Source organism: Apostichopus japonicus, chromosome 8 (genome assembly GCF_037975245.1).
Source record: "Apostichopus japonicus isolate 1M-3 chromosome 8, ASM3797524v1, whole genome shotgun sequence".
NCBI classification, from domain to species: domain Eukaryota; kingdom Metazoa; phylum Echinodermata; class Holothuroidea; order Aspidochirotida; family Stichopodidae; genus Apostichopus; species Apostichopus japonicus.
Window position 1 is genome coordinate 34558058 of NC_092568.1, and position 21523 is coordinate 34579580.

General features: G+C 37.8%; 2 protein-coding genes and 1 long non-coding RNA gene across 6 annotated transcripts; 2 read left to right on the forward strand and 1 right to left on the reverse strand.

Moving 5' to 3' along the window:
- Positions 1–215: 215 nt before the first annotated feature.
- Positions 216–8577, reverse strand: LOC139970802 (uncharacterized). The gene is made up of 3 exons (XM_071976811.1): positions 8413–8577; positions 3333–3431; positions 216–1787 (listed from the first exon to the last, which is right to left on the reverse strand). Exons 2-3 carry the CDS (start codon positions 3383–3385, stop codon positions 1253–1255), a joined length of 588 nt encoding a protein of 195 aa, XP_071832912.1. The 5' UTR covers positions 3386–3431; positions 8413–8577; the 3' UTR covers positions 216–1252.
- A 1313-nt stretch (positions 8578–9890) lies between these two features.
- LOC139971734 (uncharacterized) lies at positions 9891–11862 on the forward strand. The gene is made up of 3 exons (XR_011794465.1): positions 9891–10022; positions 10198–10477; positions 11731–11862. It is a non-coding gene; the product is annotated as an uncharacterized lncRNA (long non-coding RNA).
- Positions 11863–12496: 634 nt separating this feature from the next.
- Positions 12497–21506, forward strand: LOC139971726 (uncharacterized). Of its 4 annotated transcripts, none has more exons than XM_071978447.1 (9): positions 12497–12974; positions 14421–14709; positions 15262–15489; positions 16356–16911; positions 17518–17734; positions 18061–18302; positions 19050–19111; positions 19863–20011; positions 20366–21506. In XM_071978447.1, exons 4-9 carry the CDS (start codon positions 16423–16425, stop codon positions 20518–20520), a joined length of 1314 nt encoding a protein of 437 aa, XP_071834548.1. In that variant the 5' UTR covers positions 12497–12974; positions 14421–14709; positions 15262–15489; positions 16356–16422; the 3' UTR covers positions 20521–21506. The 4 variants fall into 4 exon arrangements, with proteins under 4 accessions (XP_071834548.1, XP_071834546.1, XP_071834545.1 ...); XM_071978445.1 differs by having other exon boundaries at positions 12498–12974; positions 18061–18318; positions 18940–19111; positions 20366–21502; XM_071978444.1 differs by having other exon boundaries at positions 12498–12974; positions 18061–18318; positions 18934–19111; positions 20366–21501.
- Positions 21507–21523: the final 17 nt, after the last annotated feature.

Here is a 21523-nt window from a genome sequence, read left to right on the forward strand (position 1 = left end):
TAATTTCATCTCGTAAGCAATTAAACTTACAACAAGCGATACAGATAAGTTGGCATTCCATTGTCGGATAAGTCTTTCAATAAAATGACACGCAACACAGAAAGAAAAAAAAAATTTTTCAGCAATTTTTTCTCAGTTTTTTACTACATCATCTGACACAGTATGAAGGAGAAGAAAAAAAAAATTGTAACACTTTAAGAATGTCACGCTTGATAAAGCATGGGCTACAAAAAAACCCAAAACAACTTGATTCCCTCTCACACCTTACATCAAGGTTGTAACCATGTGATCATGACGGGTGAAACATAAACGTATATAGACTTCGTGAACAAGGGCGTAGGAACCGGAGGGCTGGGGCGCCAGCCCCCCAGTGAAAAATATGGGGGGGGGGAAGTATCATTCCGCCCCCGCGATCCGCAAGTCAGAAAACCCCTTTTTCATTTCCAAATGAGAAAAAAATCTCATTTGGAGCACCAAATTGCATCTAAGGCCACGTGAAAATGCAAAATTATTTACAAAATGGAGTGGTTGTTGAAGTGTGCTATATTGCACCACATTGCATCTGAGGCCACCTGGAAATGCAAAAAATTCCAAAGGAGGGGCACCCCCTCCCCTTAGACCCCTCCCCCAGGCCGGCCTTCAGTCCCCACTCAAAAGTACCTTCCTACGCCACTGTTCGAGAAGTATACCGAGTCTCATCACAAGGGAAGAGATAGTGTACATGATCTTGGTAAAAGGTTGGTGCAGCGATCTAGTTTGTTTCTTAATTGTTACTGTCTACAACCGTTAACGTCAATAATCATGTATCTAGATATATCTAGAGCATATATATATGGTCAATTATTAGTGTTTATTATTGTAACACGGCTGATCATGATTGCTCGTAACATTTAATTTACTGGAAGATGAAGTACATGTTCGTATTGGCTATCTGAGCTTGGCTCAATGGTTATACAGGACTCCATTGCATTATCACGATGTCTAATGTATACAAAATGGTCAGTAATACAGAGAACTATTTTCAGTGAAAGGACATTGGAACTTGAAATCAATACACCACTATACAGACGGTATGAATTGTATTAACTTACACTTGTGTAAGTAAAACCTCTAATATTATGTGACCTTAATTTTACACCTAAGAAAGTTACAATTGTAATCTATTTTTGTATAAGAGTTTTAAACTTGAATTTCTACATTACAACCAATCTAGTGAAATGCAGACGATCTTTTTTTTTAAAGGTTTGAACTATTAACAAAAATGAGCTAATAAGATGAGAGTAAGACACATTTGTACAGCCCAGAAGTAGGTTTTCACAAACCGATTTGAGGTTCCTGAAGAACTTGTCTTTGCTTCTTGTGCAATTGCTGCTTGATCTACTTCTGTCTGTGAAGGCTTAATGTCATTCCCATTTTCATCATTCCAGATGCTACCGTACTTAGCTCTCATTACACCACCATTGATATTGACAATGAAACTGATATCCCCCTTTTGTTGGATATTTTGCCATATGTACCCCTGAGAGAGACACCAGATGGAGACATAAACATCACTGCCATCAGGGGAAATTCCAACAAAGTCCAATGGTAAGACTTTGGCAAACCCTGCTGTTATAAAGTTCCCGTACGTCGACTTAATCGTGGCACTAGCAGACACGTATCCGACCCCGACACCGATGGACATCTCCTGAGATGTTAGTTCCTTCACATCTACCTTCACGTATATGGGTTCGAAGTAACCATTAGCCACATGAGTTGTAGAATATCCCATTGCCGATATTACGGCTCTGAGTAGAATAGAAGAATTATGATATTGAAAATTAGAATATAAAGATCGTGAATAACACTCTTTTTGACAGCTTCAGGTTACTAATGGAAGTGTTAAAGATAGAACAAGCCACTACAAAGTTCGCCTTAAACATATAGAACGATACACTTTAGAGGACTAAAGTTTCGATCCTAGCAGGATCTATACTAATAATGAAGAAACAAATTATGAGTTACGGCACAACAATTAAAGAGAAATGACCTTCTTACGGACCTTCTTCTCGGAGTGTTGCATTCGTGGAGCGTGACCTCAAAGTCTGATTACGTATTAAATTGTGATGGTTTAAACCAGGGTTTCCCTAACTTTATCCCCCACGAACCCCCTGTGGATGTCAGAGTTTTCCAAGAACCCCCAACTTTTCGAGACACGATCTGAGTCATTATTATACTATAATACGCATAACAGTGCTTCCTAAAAGATCAAGTTCATAGTCTAATATTGTGGAGTTTGTCGATAGGTACGACTTGTGTACATTACTAAATGACATGATATATCAGATTTGAGTTCAATAAAAAGTATTCTAGTTTTGACTTTCAGAAACGTCTCACGTACCCCCTGGGATGGATTCACGCACCCCCTGGGGATTGATGCACCAGTTAGGGATCCCCTGGTTAAACTATTGGGAGGGAGCGGGGGTTGTGTAGCACACTGGCGTGTTATAAATAGTCACGCAATAATGACGATGTACTTTTCTGTCAACATTTTGCAACAATACGCAATGATCGAGCTAATGAAAATTCAAACAAAAATATTGCATGTCTCGTCTGTGTTTACAAAAAAAGTCAAAACTTAACCTTTTTTTCGGACGCATGCACCGGAAGATGTATTTTTGCCAAAGCACATGCCCAAAGATTCGACATGATGCATTCTTTGCCAGTGCGACTATCACTACAATTCCCAAGTACCGATAGGACTGTGAGGTTTGGTACGGTATCGTGACGGTAAAAGACTATAACTTATGGGAAGTTCGTTACAGAGAGATAATTTGAACAATTTGAAGAATAAAAAAGTGACTAAAGTGGTCAATTTTGAAACATAGCTTTAATGCACATGGGATGATCATTAAGAGATATGGCAACTGATTTTTTGGGCTAATATACATTCACATGACGCTAAATAATCAGAAAGTTGCACCACATCAGAGGTAACTAGCAGCGTGGGTATTCATGGTGTGGTTACATGTGGTATGGTGCTAAGCCCATTATTGCCTCTTCTGGATATAAATATATATATATATGTATGTATATATATATATGTATGTATATATATATATATATGTATGTATGTATATATATATATACATATATATATATATATATATATATATATATATATATATATATATATATATATATATATATATATATATATATATATATATATATATATATATATATATGGTATAGGAATGCCTTGCGCTGTGGCTTTATTGCGGTAGTCGTCAATAAAGCTCTTACATACGTTTGAACACTGCGTATTGCAGATTGATTTACCTCATACTTACCCGCATAATATTATAACATGAATAACATGCATGATGCAAACGTCGGTGGACATGCAGATTACTGGAACCAATAATACGTCAACCAGTGGGAGGTTTTATCTAAAGAAAGAGATATATAACAGACTGTATAGTTGCATTGAGAGAGACTATAAAACAGTGGCGTAGGAAGGTACTTTTGAGTGGGGGGCTGAAGACTGATAGCCGGCCTGGGGGAGGGGTCTAAGGGGAGGGGGTGTCCCCCTCCTCTTTGGAATTTTTTGCATTTCCAGGTGGCCTCAGATGCAAGTTGGTGCAATATAGCACACTTCAACACCCACTCCATTTTGTAAACTTAATTTTGTATTTTCACCTGGCCTTAGATGCAATTTGGTGCTCCAAATGAGATTTTTTTTCTCATTTGGAAATGAAAAAGGGGTTTTCTGACTTGCGAAGCGGGGGGGCGGAATGATACTTCCGCCCCTCCACTTTTTTCACTGGGGGGCTGGCGCCCCCCAGCCCCCCGGTTCCTACGCCCTTGCTATAAAACGTAGCCTGCCTAAATATCCTAGAGTGGTCCTAAAGGGACATGCGAGGTATAGACGAAGCATGTCGATGTAACTTGATAACACGTTCAAGATGCGATATTCGTCAAGTTGACAAGTTATGTTAAGCGATAAATTCTTTGTTGAGATCCTGAGATGCGCGGGACTTGACAACACGCCAAAAATATGTTTCTTGTCGAGTTAACGAATTTGTCATGTTGTGGTGTTATACTAACATGCTAAGTCTATATAACACGACTGCCCCTATACAGAACCACGGCACTATATAGAGTAACCAACCGACTGTATAAGAGTAACTGTCATGTCATATAATGTTTTCAATTTACCGATTACAAAGAAAACATGCCAATTCCTGGTGATTGTTTCTTTTTATTGTTGTTATTGTTGTTGTTATGTCCTTCATACAGTATGGAAATATATCGTTTAACCTGTGACCTGAACGCGTGGAGTCGCACACCAAGGTCCAAGTATGCAAGTATAGTGGACAGATGTTTTAAATGTATGGCAAAGCTATTGTTGTCACAAACAATATATCATAATATTCATGTCACAGTTGGGACAATGCTTGTAAAGCGCACGTTTATGCCAAGCTTCAAAGCACTCGTACTAACAGTATGAACAGTTCCTCAGATAAAGGTTAGGAAATGCATGTCCATTCTCAAATCGGTGGCAAGTTGGTCTCAGAATAGGAGCCAATTTGGACATAAGAGTACTAAAATCCCTCCCTCCCTCTGAATTTCCCAAGTTTGGGTAATATCAGGTAAGCAAAATTCTAAAGCTTCCGGTTGCTCCGCTATCTCTAATTTCTATTTCAGGCTGTTGATTTCCTTTAAAGTCGCAACAAGAGAACACGGAATTTCTCCAAATTCAGATATACATACCCAAAAAAAATTGAGCTCCTCAGTCGCACATATAATGTTTTTGCTTAACCTCTTTATGCATGACCAAGAATTTTTGTTAAATACTTCCTGGAGTTTGCCCTCTGAATCCTCATTAGGGCCCCGAGAGGCACTCCAATCTCCAGAGAAGTTTTTAGAATAATTCCTCTTTCCGATTTGTAATATGCTGCAACGACTTTAACCTACCCGATGTACTCCTAATGAAGGTGTACAAGTGTAAATAAGAGACAAATTGACACTTTCCTTAATACATTTTTTCAAGCTAGTATCGAAATTGATCTAGACCCCTCTCTTAAAAAAAAACGGATTTATGCTCCTGCAGGGTACTATCCATATTCCCAAAAATTACAAAACGTCCATAATCATTACCTAAAAGCTTTATACAACACCTAATTATATTCGGCCATTTGATTAGTCAATTGCTCGTCGATTGCATGCAAAATCCGCTCTATTGCACGCTATGATGATAGAACCATGCGTTATACTTTTTTTGATAGCACTTTGAGAGCAGAGAAGCCTGTCTGTTCAAAACAATCTGTTGCATGAGTGCATTTTACATCCAATTATATCCAAATTTGAAGGTGCTGTATAAAACAAATAATGAATGGTTTCCATTCGTGCAATAGTGCAAATATTTCATTCGTTGAAAGATGTAATTTGTTCCATTCAACGAGGCGCAGCCAAGTTGAATGGAACATTCCATCTTTCAACTCATGAAATATTTGCACTATTGCACTCATAACCATTTATTATTTGTATAATAGTACTGAAACTTTAAGGGAATTGAAGTCAGACAAAAATTGTAAAAGGTGTTCTTTCTCCCTAACTGCAGTATACCATTTTTAAGTTAGCCTAATATGAGAATATTGAAATCATGAAATGTGGACTCAATTCATTCTTTAAAAAAGAAAGTTTAGTTTTCATTGTCTATAGAATGCGATGCTACTGATACAAAGCGTTATTAACATTTCAATTTCGAATGTTTAATTATATAAAATGATATACATTACATGCATGTACCTCGCTTAGTGCGCCACTACTTGGAAGGGTGTTCCTCATTCGGAAATAAATTTTCCACAAAATATTATAATTACTAATAGGCCCACCTCTGTATGACTGCTGTCATAAATGGTAGGGGAGATGGAGACGGCAGCTATCAGTATTTTATAAGATGGGCAGTCATGACAAGGAGGCCTTAAAACAATGCTGTTTGAAGAAAATATTGCAGTCAAAAAGTAAGTTTCCTGAGGCTGCCGGAATCATGGGATATATAGAGAATGTTGGCAACCTTTCTCGCGACGTTATCATAATGTGTCGAAATATTCAGGCAAGAGTCAGAAACGATTCTGGCTTGAATCGGAAACGATTTAGGCAAGAACCGGGAATGATTCGGGTGAGAATCTGGAACTTATTTCGGGCAAGAATCGAAGATAATTCTGGGAAGCGACCGTGATTTGAAACCTTCTGAATATATTTTTTTAAATTTTAAATTGAATTTAACATTTTGTCACGAGGATGCCCAAATCTTTCAACAACTTTGGCCCGAATTTTAGTCCCCTGAAATTTTGTAGGCACAGTCTGCCCATGCGACCCCCCTCCCCCACCGCCTCGTAAGGCTTACTTAGGGGGAACTCACACTGATGATTGGATGTTTTGAGCAGCTTGCTTAATTTGAATTTACTGTTTGATTTCACCATCGAAGGTCAGAACTCATTGGGTTTACATAAGATGGCTACTTTCACAATGAATGACAACATCAATTTAAGACGCCCATTTGAAATGAAAGAGAAATGACATACGAGTATGTCATAATCATCATGTTACATTTTCGTTCATTTATTTTCTATATAATACTATAGAGAAATTATTCCTTTCTAGAATGTCGATGGGAGATGACGACATAGATATTGCATATATGCAGTAAACATGAAAAGTTGAAATGGACATGCGAGGTCAGCGCAATTATTCCGTATAACTCTTGTCCTGCTATTTGTTCATGCTATCATATTAACATCATTTAAAAGCCGTGCTCGAAAAACGAGAGTGCTATTGGAAATATAAGCTGTCTTTATAGTCAAACTTACGATCTAAAAATGTAATACGTAACACCATTCCTGAACTGAATCCATAAAGCTTTCTAAAATGTTTAAGGCCAAAAGTTGAGCAAAATGTGAAGAGAAGGTTTATAAAACTTTTGATCGGGTGTTAGCTTTACTATTATATTAGTATGAATTATCGCCAATATAAGTTTACAACTTCACGTGGTTTACCGATTTCTTCATGTTGCTAAGTTCTTAATGGTAATTCTACCTTACTTGAGAATGGATGCATCCCATTTATACACGTTTGCGTGACAGGCTGTTCTTCCTTGCAACTTTCTGCTCTTTCTTTATAAAACACTTATTGCATTACCATGGTTTAGTTATTTTGCGTAGCACTTTGCTGTTCAATAATAGGATTCAAATTTGATTCATTCCTTTCATTTTGATAAAAATCGGTTTATCTCGAGCAAGCATTCGTAGTCGGGCCCAAACCCTAAAATTATCTTCCTGGTAACATTTAGTACACTAGGGCACTTTTTTGAGTTGATTTTGATCAAGTTTTTGATGTTGGTTATTAACACCAAATCGCTCATTAGCACGACTACCCACCCAACTTTCTTTTTGAAAAAGTGAAGTAAAAGTCCAAACGTTTGAAAAGTTCTGAAAAATATTAACTGTGGTAGTTTTCCTTAATTAAGAAGTGATGACAAGTGGAACAATCACAGACGAGTGTCTTATTGTGACTAAGTGAAATCTTAATTTTAGTAATGTTTGGAAAAATTACAAACCGAACTCTATATTGCTTTAAAGCTTTAGTATTAACCTTAAGCAATGTTGTTTATTAATAACCGTCTAACAATGACATGATGCCTTCCCTTTTCACTTGTACTTTAACTATAATAATTATTGTTGTTAATAATGTTTCAGTTGTATTTCAACATGCTCAGACCCCCTGCCATGTAATTGGATAAACTAATGAGCTAACTCCTGCAGCAAGTGATCATTTTGACTTTATTTATTATTTTAGTTTCAGGACGCCGTCCTATTTTTCTCTCTTTTATTAGTGTTATTGTTTCTCATTTTTCACCATCTTTCTGTTTACTCCTGTGATTCTTTGGAAGGTAAGATTCATGCTAGCAAGCTAATATGAGCCTCTTTTTGAGTTCCTTCTTTCTCTATATTTATAAACATCTCTTGAATCGAATTGAATACCGGTGGTTGAAACGAAACGAGAATTTCGTTTGGATTCTCTGTCCATAATTTTTACATCTACCTGCAGCATATTGGCCAACATCAAAACCACTTGAATGAATGAATTTCTGTTATATATTTTTTTATTATCAAGATGACTTATCTCGGAAAACTTTTTGCGTTGCATTATCGTATTTAAAAGTATTTGCAATAAAAATGTTTGTTATCATTCCGTACAAATGTTCTATGTGAGACATTCACTAACAAACTTCAGTTTTTCGTACTTATATACCATTCTATGTCCCCTCTTTGAACGTTAAAACAAAGTTTTCCCTGTCTGCGCTACTATTACCACAGGGAATTGGTAAAGATTGTGGTAAAAGGTAACTTCAATGTAACTACTTACCCAAGCGATGGTTTTGTGCTGGAATACGAATTCACCTCTGTATCTTGGTCTGCCTATACACGTCTACTCTGCGATAAGGCTAATCTCGATCTGTTCGTAGCAAAGGTCCTGCTTGATTTAAACTTCCTGTCAATTCCTAAACGAAACTCGCCTTCAAATGCAAACATACAATGAGTACACAATCGCTAGAGAAAAGAGAAATGCATGTATACATGCATTTCTACTTTTGCACAATTACCACTAAACATTAGTATTACAGTGTGCATTTGGTAAGCTTATTAATATTCATTAGTTTGATTATATTTTGCCGCACAGTAAATGCTGCGTACTAAGTTTATCCCTAATAGAAATCATAAGACACACCCTAAATCAACGAGGGGCGTTGTCATATCGGTTCTATCTAGTTCCGTGAAACTTGACATGTTGCTGTCTCTGAAATCACTGAGAATTCCTTTGAGAAATCAGGCTGACGGAAATGTCTAGGAAAACTATACAAGAATATTCCCTTTACACATAGCTAGTGTGACATATTCGAGCTAACATATGGTTTTACCACACGTAGATACTATATTGTACCAACTAAATGTCGCACAGCGTTTGTTGGACAACATAACACATGTCTATAGTGATCAACCAATCAGAGAGTTTCATTGACGTATTTAAATAACACGAGTAAGTTTTGAGCGTCAGTAAAACCAGACATGGAATATACTGGACGTATACCTGAAATTCCTAGTTGTATTTACAATTTTCTAGTGGTATAACGGTTTATTTTTGAAAGTATCGAACATATTTTCACAACTAGCAAATAGATTGAGATATCTTACAGCCCTTTAAAAAGTCTTGGAGATCTGTAAGCAGTATAGATCACGCGCATTAGGACCCAGAGCCATATTTAGAAATACGGCTTTGCTAGGACACAGCACAGTAGATAGAGAAACGGCTCTGCTAGGACCCAGATGTGTAGATAGAGAGAGATGCTGTAGGAACTACAAGAGCAGAAGAATTGTAAATATGCATTGCACCTTATCTCACTAGATAGTCCTTTATACAAATTTGCAAGTTTACATATTCTCTCCTGTCCGGGTCATTCGGTGAAATTATGTAGCCTATCAGTTGATTTATAGTTGGATAAAAACATTGCTGATGCAGATACTATAAGGTTGCGTGGGCTGGATTTATTGGGGGTGGGGGTGGGGAGAGGGGGTTGCAGACCTCCTCGAGAGCTGCAAGTAATTCCTGCACTGACCGTATGCGATCCACGGACCGCACTTGGCCCAGCTGTGTACTAGAGGGATTTGGTGATCTGATTTAGAACTGATCCACTCCCTCTGATATGTGGTCAATACTGGTCTACTGCCCTCTCTTTTCGTGCCATCTCCCAGAGCCAAGTATCAACTGATTAGGCCAGGATCGTTGCCCGTAAATAGTGGGTTGTACTGATGCTCTCACGTATTTTTATTTTAACAACTAGTTAGCAATGGTCCTTAACAGTTAATGACTATGACAGTTTCAGTTGTGATTATGATAAGCTAGGAAGGTATATAGGTAACAGATAAGCAATGCAGTTTATGCTTTTATAGTGTAAAACACTAATGGAAAAGAAAGAGGTGATGCTTTGAAATGCAACCAGCTTCTTTAAAAAAAAAAACATTCGTTTCTAATACAGAAGTTTTGCCTAACTTCCTCAAACAATGGAGGCAAATGACACCATTTAAAGTGAATTCATTATACACCAAGCAAAGCTTTATATTTATTTGAAGTCCTTTTGTTTCTCCGGAACAGGCAACAAAGAGGGAATTAAGTCCAAGTACTCTCTTTCCCCGATTGGTTCCCTCGGACATGGGCAAGAGTACGCTACTTTGCCGTCTCCCCGGACAGCGAAATCATCAACAGTTCCAAGTCTCAGTCCCTGACGCCTCCATCCAGTCCTGCCACTCTGACTAGCGTCGCCGTTTCAGGCCCTCGGCCCCCATCCACCCCACCGTTGTGTGGTCCATGAAAGGGGGAGACCAGAGAAATCCTCCCAGCAAAGAGAAACCATTTCAATCCACGAAGAGAAAAGGTGAGCCCTGATTTATCTGGTGATGTAGTTAACGGGGAGGGAGAGTCAATGGGGTGGGGGAAGGGGCTGGGGGTTATGTAGAAGGTGTGGGGAGGAGTGGGGGGGCTATGTAGAAGGTGTGGGGGAGGAGTTGGGGGGCTATGTAGAAGGTGTGGGGGAGGAGTTTGGGGCTTTTTAGAAGGTGTGGGGGAGGAGTTGGGGGCTTTGTAGAAGGTGTGGGGGAGGAGTTGGGGCTATGTAGAAGGTGTGGGAGGAGTTCGGGGGCTTTGTAGAAGTTTTGATGGCTAGGCAATATATTGCAGGTTTGGATTTTTGTGCTGGACAGTCGTAGTATATGCCATGTCATGGCTGTTGCCGAATGTAGCTCAGCGTATGATAGTTGCAATATCACATTATGTTTAATATGCATGGTAGGATATGCTACCTATGGTTTCATATCATATCACATCATGTCATATCATATGCAGGTACATAGCCAGGTTTTGTAGATATTTGCCTCTCCTCAGCTCATGCTGGAAGCCCCTTAGCAACAGCGGGCCTGGGCACTCTGTCGGAAGGGTGGGAGGAGAGGGGAGGGGAGGTGGAGCATTTGTCTAGCCCTGCAGATTACAGACAATTTTTTGGGGGTGTTTGAAGGTTATTCCATCCAAAATAACCAGAACAAAGCTCACTTACGTGCCTGTCATATATTATGAATATTTAAGTTACTGGCAGGATTGCATGGTTGTCTTTGGCATATGATTGGTTTTGCTCTGTATTGTACGATTCAATGTATATTCCATCTTGTTATGGGCATTACTGTACAATGTAAGATCGGAGGGGTGTTACATATTGTTATTCAACATTAGTATATGTAGTGCGATATCTTATTTCAATCTGGTTTAGCAAAAGATTGAAAAGAGAAAGAAAAAATGGGCCCGCATTTTGTGTTAACTGGGTATTGCAAGCTGACGTTAAAGACCCACATTACACACTACTCAATCTAGGGACAGTGACACCTTGGTTGTGTCAGGCCCTTTGCATCCCCCAATGTTTCTCTCCGGCCCATGTAGAAAATTAATCTGCAAATCCCGTGCTTCAGAGGGAATGAAGTAATAATCGATAGCATGTCAGAGTAATTGTGCTCGAGTTGATCGATTGGGAAGTGCACGAATATAAAATATTTAAAAAAAAAATTATACATAAAAATAACCTTAAAACCAAGCTGAATGAAGTATCATTTTTCATTTTCTTTGAATGATTCCTTTCTGAAGATAAGCCCAAGGCTGCTGAAACTCCATCCTTCCTCAGGCCAGAGCGTCGTCAAGAGGAGGATAACCAGATACCTCAGGTCATCGAGGCCTATTGCTTCAGCAACGGCAAGAGAAATACCATAATACACAATGCAAGTAAGTCGGTTCAAAAAATAACATTCAAACTGCTCAGCAAAAGTATATCTCAAATACCGCAGCAGCGCTATGGCAAGTTTTGAAAATATTCGGGAAAATCATTTATTAAAAAGTAGTCTGACACATTTGGACCATACGTTGAAATTTTTGCAGTGCAGAAGACTTACAGGTTCTTAAATCTGTGGGAACGGCAAGTCTTGTGCAGCAGCCCCCCCCCCCCCCCCCGTAAAAAACTATTTCCCTGTACGATGATTTTGCAGAAAATGTTCATATAATAATAAATAATAATAATAAATACTACTTATAAAGCGCCTCCCAAAAATCTCGAAGCGCTGTACAGTGAAAAGAAAGTCAAAAACAGATAAACCAGGCTAAGAAACCAAAAGATGCAAACTCAAAAAGATGAATGATAGTGATTTTTCAGCATCGACGAAAAAATACGATTTTATTCAAGAGTATTCAAGAGTATTCTAGTTGGTTTCCATTTTACACATGTGAAAATTCAAGTCAATCCGATGTTGGGAAAGGCTTAAAAAAAATTCCTAAACTCGTTGATTTTTTAAACAAAAATTGGGCTTTTCGCGAGAAGCGATTTGATGATCACGTGATCTACAGTGACATGTGACGTCATTTTGATGATAACAAAGTGAAGTGTACTTCAGCAGTGTGCACTTTGTGCGTAAGTTTAGTTGCAACCTACTCTATATTGGACTCGACAAACAACCTAAACCACCAGCAAAATGCCAAGAAATTGCGTTGTAGGGGGATGCAACAGAACGAATGTGGACTCCACAATAAGTTTTTTCAATTTTCCAAGCGGAAAAAGTAGAGAGAGATATCGGAAACTCTGGATACGATTTGTGCGGAGCACCAGGAAAGACTTCATCGCACCAGGAGTTTCTCATGGCAAGAATGTGAAAGTTTGTTCTGCCCACTTCACAGAAGATGATTGGGACCCTAAATATTTGATGCAGAAAAAGTTAAATGTGTCAGGAAAATTCAGACCGCTGTTAAAGAGCACTGCAGTGCCAACAAAGCTGGCGAAGAAAAACACGGGTTCGCCTATGAAGAAAAGACGTCGTTTTTCCATCATGAGAGCTCGCCACAAGGTAGGTTGAACTGCGTGTAGCCTAGAACGTTATGCCGTTTGTACAACCGTGGCATACTTTCCTTTGCAGCAGCCAATGTTGAGAAACTGTCGCTTTTCACGACTCGATTATCAGCCTAGGCTAGCCCAGGCCTATACTTAGACCACTAATACTGCCACAGCTAGTAGTTGGCCTATAGTAGTAATAGTACAGCGGTGCAGTGTATTTTGAGTTTGGTAGAGTTCCCGTTAGTTCTCGGAACCGTTAGCTTCCTCCACTGGAAAACGTTTCCTCCCCTAGAAACGTTACTTTCCCTAAATCATTTTTAGTAAACTTACGATTTTCAAGGGAGGAAAGTTTCGTTTTTTTCAGGGGAGGAAGCTGATGAGGGCATATTGGCTAGGCTATGTGGAAAGAATAAATGTAGAAGGCCTAAATGAAATGACCGTAGGCCTAGTGTAGGAAGTTAGTGTTCATTCAGGTCACAATAAGTAAGGCCTTCCTAGCTGGTTTTTAAAAGAATTGACTGAACCGACTGAACTACCCAGGCTAATCCATAATACCTGCAACTACTGTATGATTTCTATCATTACCAACTACTACCCTTTCCACATAGCCTAGCATACTGTAGATGCCTTCCTTGGTTCCTCCCCTAAATATGTTACTTTCTTTCCTAAATCTTTCACAATAAATACTACAGTTTCTTCATTTAGTTCTAGCCTACTAAAAGTACAAAATAAAAAAGGTGTGCCAAGGACAAAGTACTGTAACACTGACATTGTGTGTTACAGTTAAATCCTGACACTGTGTTTGTTGTTGTCTTGAGTTGTCGTGAAATCGGCTAAGTATCATCCGGATGCTGGGAAGAGTTAATGAATGGCCCTGTATTCTATAATTGTACCAATTAGTGTGACCGTGTTTGTTGCAGATATATAAGGAATGGTGACGGCATGATCATACAGTTTCAGTTTGCTCTAAGTATTCTTCACTTTGTGTTAGAATGAATGATAACAAATTGTTTGCCTTCATTTTACAATGAATGATGTCAGTATACATACAAAAACAATATATTCTGATATAAAAACCTCCAAACTAGGTCCATGCAATACCTCAATGGCTAGGCATGCAAATCCCCAAATATGAAACAAAATGAAAATAGCAAAGTGGTTTTTGAAAAAAAAAAAATTGTATACCAAATTGAAATTTTGAAGAGGGTGTAATTTTGACTGAAAAACTTTTTCAAAACAAGATTCATAGTGTGCCGTAGTTGAAAAAAAGCATAAACAGGCCTTTGGCAGTATTATTTGCTAATTTGGAGCAGAAAACTACATGCATAGATTATAACACATCATCATACACTAACTACTGTGAGAGAAAAATGCTTGAGATTTTAGTTTCACAAAAAGCAATATTGCTGTTAATAAATTGTTTTAATAGACATATTTGTCTTCTTCTTCTGGGATGCAGGAAGTGTCTGGTATAATAGACAAGCAGTCAAACCCGACACCATCTCAATTGTCAACAGTGGCAAATGCTGCAGAAGTGCTGAGGAGTTTTGCACAGAAGATCAAAGTGTTAGAGGAAGGGGAGAGAGTGCAAGCTTCTGATCTTCTCAGCAAGGCTGGGTTTTCCTCGACTGTGAAGGTCAATGATGAAAAAACCAACCAGGGTACACAAGTGATGATGGAACCTGTAAGGAAGCACCACAGGTCCAAGGGTGTTGCTGCTAAAAGCACTTACTGGGGAACAAATAAAGGTACAGTATAAGTCATAAGCATAATAAACATTGCGAGTTAAATAATTTTCATTGAAATTTCTTTCTCTAACCAGCTGTTTTCTTCACCTTAACCAACATGATATGTTTATTTGTTGGAACAACAAACAGACTGGGTAATCAAAGACTGTGTTATCACCTATCCTTAGATAAACTATGTCAGACTGAGCAAACAATTGCACTCTCCAATTATCAAAGACTTACATTGCTATACAGTAAGCTCTGCATGCTTTTGTTGTCACCTCACAGAGATGTGGTTTATACTTCAATGTTTGCTTTGTGTGGTAAATTAAATGAAGTAACACAGACTATTACAATAAGCTTTGCTTGCCCTTCCTATTTCCAGGAGAAGAAAAATCCTCACTTTCTCTAAGTAAACAAAAGAAAATGTGACTGATTCCATTGTTCAAATGTCTTGCATATCAAAACAAGTAGCAAAATGGCTTGCTTGCTTGCAAGTAGCTTGCTGGTCCAGTGTGCATAAAAAAAATCTGTAAAATAAAGTAATGAGTGCATTTATAATTTTATCTACAGGCACTCAAACTAGGAGATGCCACACCATCTCAATGAAGGAGGCATGGACCCAATGTGGTACGGATTGGGAAGCCACAGAAGCCAACCTTCCAGACAAGGGACTCTCGCCAAGACTGTCTGATGAGTCTGCAGTGGACATGTGTGATGACCCAACCAATGACCCAGATTACCAGCCTACAGAGCAAGGTGATGGCATTTGCAGCACATGACATGAACCTATACCACCATGTAAGATTTATTATATTGCATTCTGGGAATGTGAAATTTAAAAAAAAATCTTTTTCTTCTAAAATTTCATTGAACTATGAAAAATGTTCTATGTGTCAACATATTGCTATTTGAGGCCCCTAAACTCTGGAACACTCTCCCCAGTCACATTAGGAATGTTCCTACGGTACCATAGACAATTTTAAAAGTATCTTAAAAACTCACCTATTCACGTGCTACTCTCAGTGGGCCATGTAATTTTTTTTTCGTGTGTGTGTGACGCCTTGGCTTGTAAACACGATATTTCAAGAGGTGAAAGTTGGTTGCACTTCAAACTTGGTATGTGGGTAGCTCTTAGTAAGTAGATGATCCTTAATTTTTTCATGGAGGTCATTGGAGGTCAAAGTCTGAAAACCTTGTAAACACGATATATAGAGGAATGAAATCTGGTTGAACTTCAAACTTGGTACATGGGTAGCCCTTAGTAGATAGTCCCTAATGGTTTTCATGGAGGTAAAGGTCATTTGAGGTCAACAGAGGTCAAAGTCTGAAAACCTCGCTAAAAATGTGCTAATTGTGTTTCTTCTTGAAAAAGGTTATTGTGAATGAGGTGATATCCACATAGGGGAGTGTATATTTCTTAATCATAAGGATAGTTGGCCACCAAGGATTAAGTGAACTTCATGCAGGCCTGATCTGATCTGCTATAAATTGACTTTGCTCTCAAAGTGAGCAATGTTTTGTTAGTGAAATTTCTCACGTTTCTCAGATTCATGAAAGTGATTTTATCAAATTGGCAGGCAAAACATCACTTACTATTTAATTCAGTAATCTTTATAAATTTACGTTAATGATAAATATGCCATTTTTCTTCATTTTCCCATCAGAGACGATGTTGATGAACTCACCCCACCGCATATTGAAGCAAAATATCTTGTGTTCGAGTCGTCCCTGATGGGTTTATTTAACTTATGCCCAGAGTGCCAAGGGGGAATCCCAAGGGAGGATCAGCCACATCAGAGAAGCTTAATAGTAATTAATCATGTTTGCCAGAACTACCCACAGCCTTGTGGATTCAGTAGAAAATGGTATAGCCAACCATTCATTGGCAACATACCTGCTGGTAATATTTTGTTGTCAGCTTCCATTCTTTTTTCTGGTGCATCCCCAAAGAAGGTTATTCAGGTTATGAAAGGAGTAAATGTTGCTACAATTGCATATTCCTCCTTCATTGTCCACCAACGCCTCTACCTTCAACCTGCAATTGTCAACACATGGGAGCGTATGCAGTTAAAAATGGTTGAAGACTTGAAGGAGAGTGAGGAGAAGCTGGTCATAGGAGGGGATGCACGGAATGACAGCCCGGGGCATACCGCCAAGTATGGATCATATACTTTCTTGGAGCAGAATCTCAACAAAGTCATCCATGTTGAACTAGTCCAGGTGAATTTCAGAAATTTGTGTGTATTTTTCCTTGCCTCATACCAATGATATTTAAACTTGTACAACTTGCATGAACTTCATCCTTAATAGGTAGATACCCTTTGCTTAATTCTTGGCTGGCATTTCTTTTAGAGAGGTCAAAGGTTATTTTAGTTCACCTGTGATGAAAAACTGAAAACCCTAAAAAGTGAGCTAACGCAAGAATTAAATAAATGTCATGCAGTGTTTTATGCAGCCAGACCCCACCCCCCTTATTGAGTGTTTGTCTCCTATTGTTTGTGGTAGATGTCAAGTCATTTAGGGTCAGCTGAAATTGCTATATGAAACCAGCATGCTCACCTTCAATGAACGGTTTGGTTGATATGCATTTCATTGTAAACCCTCAATAAGAAAGGCAACATGGTCAGATCTTTAAATTTTGCACGAATAGGCCTTTACAGATCAAATCTAGTAAAGGGTGTATCATCTCCACACTCTCCAATGCTCTTAAGTAGGCAAGGAATCACTAACCCCCATGGCTTTCTGGTCTATCATACAGTCTGTTTTAATGATGGTAAAATGTTTTTCATTGACTTATTTATTTGTTTGTTTATTTATTTATTAAAGGAAATATGTTATATTTTGCAGAAAAACGAGGTTGCTAATAGCTACCAAATGGAGCTAGAAGCTTTAAAGAGAGGGATTGCCTGGCTACAGACGATGGAGTTGGAGATGGGAACCATCATCACAGATTGTCATATGCAAGTGACTGCATGGATCAGAGAAGAACTGACCAAAAAGGAAGACATCAAACATTACTTTGATGTATGGCACATTTCCAAAGGTACATCATTTCACATAAGTATTCTTTGATGACTTGTTCACATTTTCATATCCTATACAGAAATCATAAGTAATGTACCTTTGTTACACTGGTACATCAATATCCAGTCAAGCATATTGACTGTGGATATGTTTCATGAACTTGCATATTTTTTTTTTTGGGGGGGGGGAGGATTTTTAATATTGAACTTAAGCCTTACTGAAATCATGACAGTTTTAAATGTCTTTTTATGTCTATATTGTATTTTTTTAATGTAATTTTTTTCAGCTGTTTTGTAAAGCATATGTACAATAGTGATTACATATATCTTTTACAAACAATTACAGGTATAAAAAAGAAACTCAGAGCGGCTGCAGCTAAGAAGGACTGTGGACTCATCAACGATTGGACCAAAAGCATAACCAATCATCTGTATTGGTGTGCCAGTTCCTCCCCGGATGGAGATGGAGGTGTTATGGCCGCAAAGTGGGCTTCTGTAGTGAACCACATTATGAACATCCATGTCCATGAGAACCCACTGTTTCCTGTTTGTAGCCATCCTCGCCTTGATGCAGAGGGAAGATTAAAGGTATGGGTTCAGAATGGTAAGTTCTGTTAATGTCAGTGAGCAATATGATCCTCTACATGTTGAATGAATACATCAAATGCTATTTATTTAAAATTTGTCAGAGGGAGTTGGTGTGGAGGAGTGGAACAAGCCTTCATGAATTAAATATAAAGCACTTTCAATTCAGTTGATCTGTAAATTGATTAGTTGTTGGGCTACATTCTATATTCTATATCCTTCATATGGCTATTGTTACTGTTTGAATACATGTTTGGTACATATTTTCAATATTTTTGTGCATTGCCTTTGTTATGTAAAATTTATGTCTGCATTATGCTGGGAAATTAATTGATTTGTAAAATTATGACACTGATCTGGCATGAAATATTTTGTTTAAAACGTTTTGATCTTTGACCCCAACAAAAACAGTGGGCTGTAGAAGCTTGGAGAGATTTCTTGTTGAGTTTACTGATGTTTTACATTGCTTACAAAAAGTCTATTAGTGTGCATTTTATATTACTGTTCAGAACGTCAGAATCATACCCCAAAAAATGCTGATGGTAGATTATTGAAGCAGCTATGTCATTATTTCATTCTTATCGATAAAGGCAGTAAGAGGTTATGTACTTTAAATCATCTTTTGTTTACCCAGTTTTAGACTCTAAGGTTGCAGAAGAATTAATAAGAATTCTGCAGTCTGCGTCTGTGATGCGAGGGGTGAAGAAGATGTCACCAATTCATCAAACTTCTTCTGTTGAAAATTTTCACATGGTTATTAACCACTTTTCACCAAAGATGATGGCTTACAGTTATCAAAGTATGCTGTGTAGGTATGTACATTTTCCAATAACAGCTTTTGAAAACATCAGTCTGCCAAATGTATGGAAAAAGTCTGAAAGTAGTTTTGTTCATCAGCATCAGCATATGTACTTTTATGAGTTCATTGATGTTTGCTATACAGCTTCATTTACACTAATAGTATTTGAAAAATTCATAACATTGCTTAAATATTCACTTGACATGGAACCATGTGCATTATTATGTCAGCATTAACAGTATAACCAGTCGTTAGATTTTTTGCTTATTGATTCCTTGCAAAAGGCAACAGGAATCAATGCAGTCAAGTCCTGTGTGTGTGTTTGTGACCCTTGTAAACACAATATCTTTAAAAGTAGAAATAGCCCTAATTTCAAACTTGGTATTTCGGTAGCCATAGTTAAGTAAATGTTCCCCATTTTTTTCCTGAAGGGAACAGGTCATTTTATGTCAACAGAGATCAAATATTGATAACTTACTAAACATGATATCTCAAGTTGAAAAAGTTGCCTGAACTTCAAATTTCATCGATACCCTTGATGAGTTGATGATCCCTATTGTTTTTTGTAAAGGTCAAAGGTTAATTTAAGTCAATAGAGGACAAAGTTGGATAACCTTGTAAACACAATATTTCAAGAAGGGAAAGTTGCTTGCACATCAAATATAATATTTGACCCTTAATGAGTAAATGATTTTTTTGCTGGCAAGGAATGGCAACACAGATGTGTTTTCTTCTTTCATTAAGTGTTTTATGTTCTCTTGCAGATTCTATCTAGAATCCATGTATTATAATGAGAATGCTGGACGGGACCAAAGGACAAAGACGAATGGAACGAAGCGATGGAAAATAAGTTTCCCAAAAAGCAAAGGTGGAGATTATGTACTCCAGAAAGTGTTGGATAATCCGACTCATGGTAAGTTTCCACTCAAACTAAATCATATTAAATGGGAGTGCCATGGTAAATTAAAACCAATCTCACTGTTGTTTTTGTTGTTGTCGTTGTTAACTGTGCCATCGATAGCAATGAAGCTTACTAGGTACTATATGCTAGTATGTATCGGGGTTACTGCATTTTTACACGGTAGTTTTTGAAATTGTAACATACATAATCCTACTTCTGCAGCTGGTGTTTGCTTTTATCTTGATGAAATTTAAAGGAGATGGCACAAAAGTGTGCTGTTCTATCTAAATTGAATATTTATTTTAATATTATCATATAAGAGAAATGACTTTTTATCTCACTTGCTTTACCTCTCTCTTCACACAGAATATGTTAACAATCTTCTCATGACAAAGTTGGCCTTGGCAGGGAACAAAGACCAAAGACAGATGACACCTGCATTATGCATTGCACCTCCACCTCTGGCAGTGTCAGCATCTCCTTTCAGCAATAGAGGAAGCGCTTCAACGACAGCAGACTAGATTTGCTTCTACTTAATGTATTGTTCAACCAATAACCAGGGTGGTTTGAGGCATGAGAATAAGCCATTGTCATTTGTTTCCCTTAGTAGTTATGGTTGAAATCCTCTGTGAATCTTTCACACTATAGATCACTCTATTTGCAAGATATTAGATCCTAAATAATTGTAAGATTATAGCATTTTGTCACCAATTTTTCTACAGTTTTTTTTTTTTTTAAATATTGGCTAGTTCTGTTGCAACTTATGATTCTATCACATGGTATATGTATTTGAATGTGGTATAATGCTGACAAAATCATTAGAAGTAAACCCTTAGTAGTGCTTTAAAGAACTGGGTCAGTCACTGTTGCACAATCAATGAAAACTTAGAAAACTAGTTGATATAAAAGAATTTTATTTTTGATCTCATACATACAACAGTCCAAGTTAAAAGATCAAATATATAAGTTTTGCCTGTATGAAAAAGTTTGGTAGCAATGAACATATGTTTTTCCTAACAATTATTTTGAAATCAAAACTTAAATCAATCCAAAAGTGGAAGATGGAATCCTCTTCTCTCTTGTCCTTGTTGTGGAGGATAAGCCCGAACAATTGCGCCAACCACGCATCAAGGTAGTGGACTTCTGTTGTTATGGCCAAGGATCCCCCAATTCCACCTGACTACCTGGCGATATGCAGTATATCTGTAGCGGCTGGAAAAAAATTGGCTTTATATCGCCATTACAGTTTTAAGTTCAGAAATGCTACACAACAGACAAATTTATTGGCATAGACTCCTAAAAACCTATGTTACAATGTATTAGCCTAGACAACTATGTATACAATATTTTGGCTGGAATCTTTATTGGAAAAAATTTCAAGGTAGTTTCAGTAGTTTTGGAGATTAGAGAAAATGCAAAAGGAGAGTTGGGATGTATCGCCCCTCTGAAACACGAAGCAAAGATTGGAGTCTGAGGCTACAAACAAAGTAGCAATGATATATTCCTTTTTTTGGGTGAGGGGGG

Coding starts and splice junctions, on each gene's coding strand:
- LOC139971726 (XM_071978444.1), top strand. CDS start 16,423: ATGGGTTTATTTAACTTATGCCCAGAGTGCCAAGGGGGAATCCCAAGG. Junction 16,912..17,517: donor TCCATGTTGAACTAGTCCAG/GTGAATTTCAGA, acceptor TATTTATTAAAG/GAAATATGTTATATTTTGCA. Junction 20,012..20,365: donor GTTGGATAATCCGACTCATG/GTAAGTTTCCAC, acceptor CTCTTCACACAG/AATATGTTAACAATCTTCTC.
- LOC139970802 (XM_071976811.1), bottom strand. CDS start 3,385: ATGTCCACCGACGTTTGCATCATGCATGTTATTCATGTTATAATATTA. Junction 1,788..3,332: donor CATGTTATAATATTATGCGG/GTAAGTATGAGG, acceptor TATTCTACTCAG/AGCCGTAATATCGGCAATGG.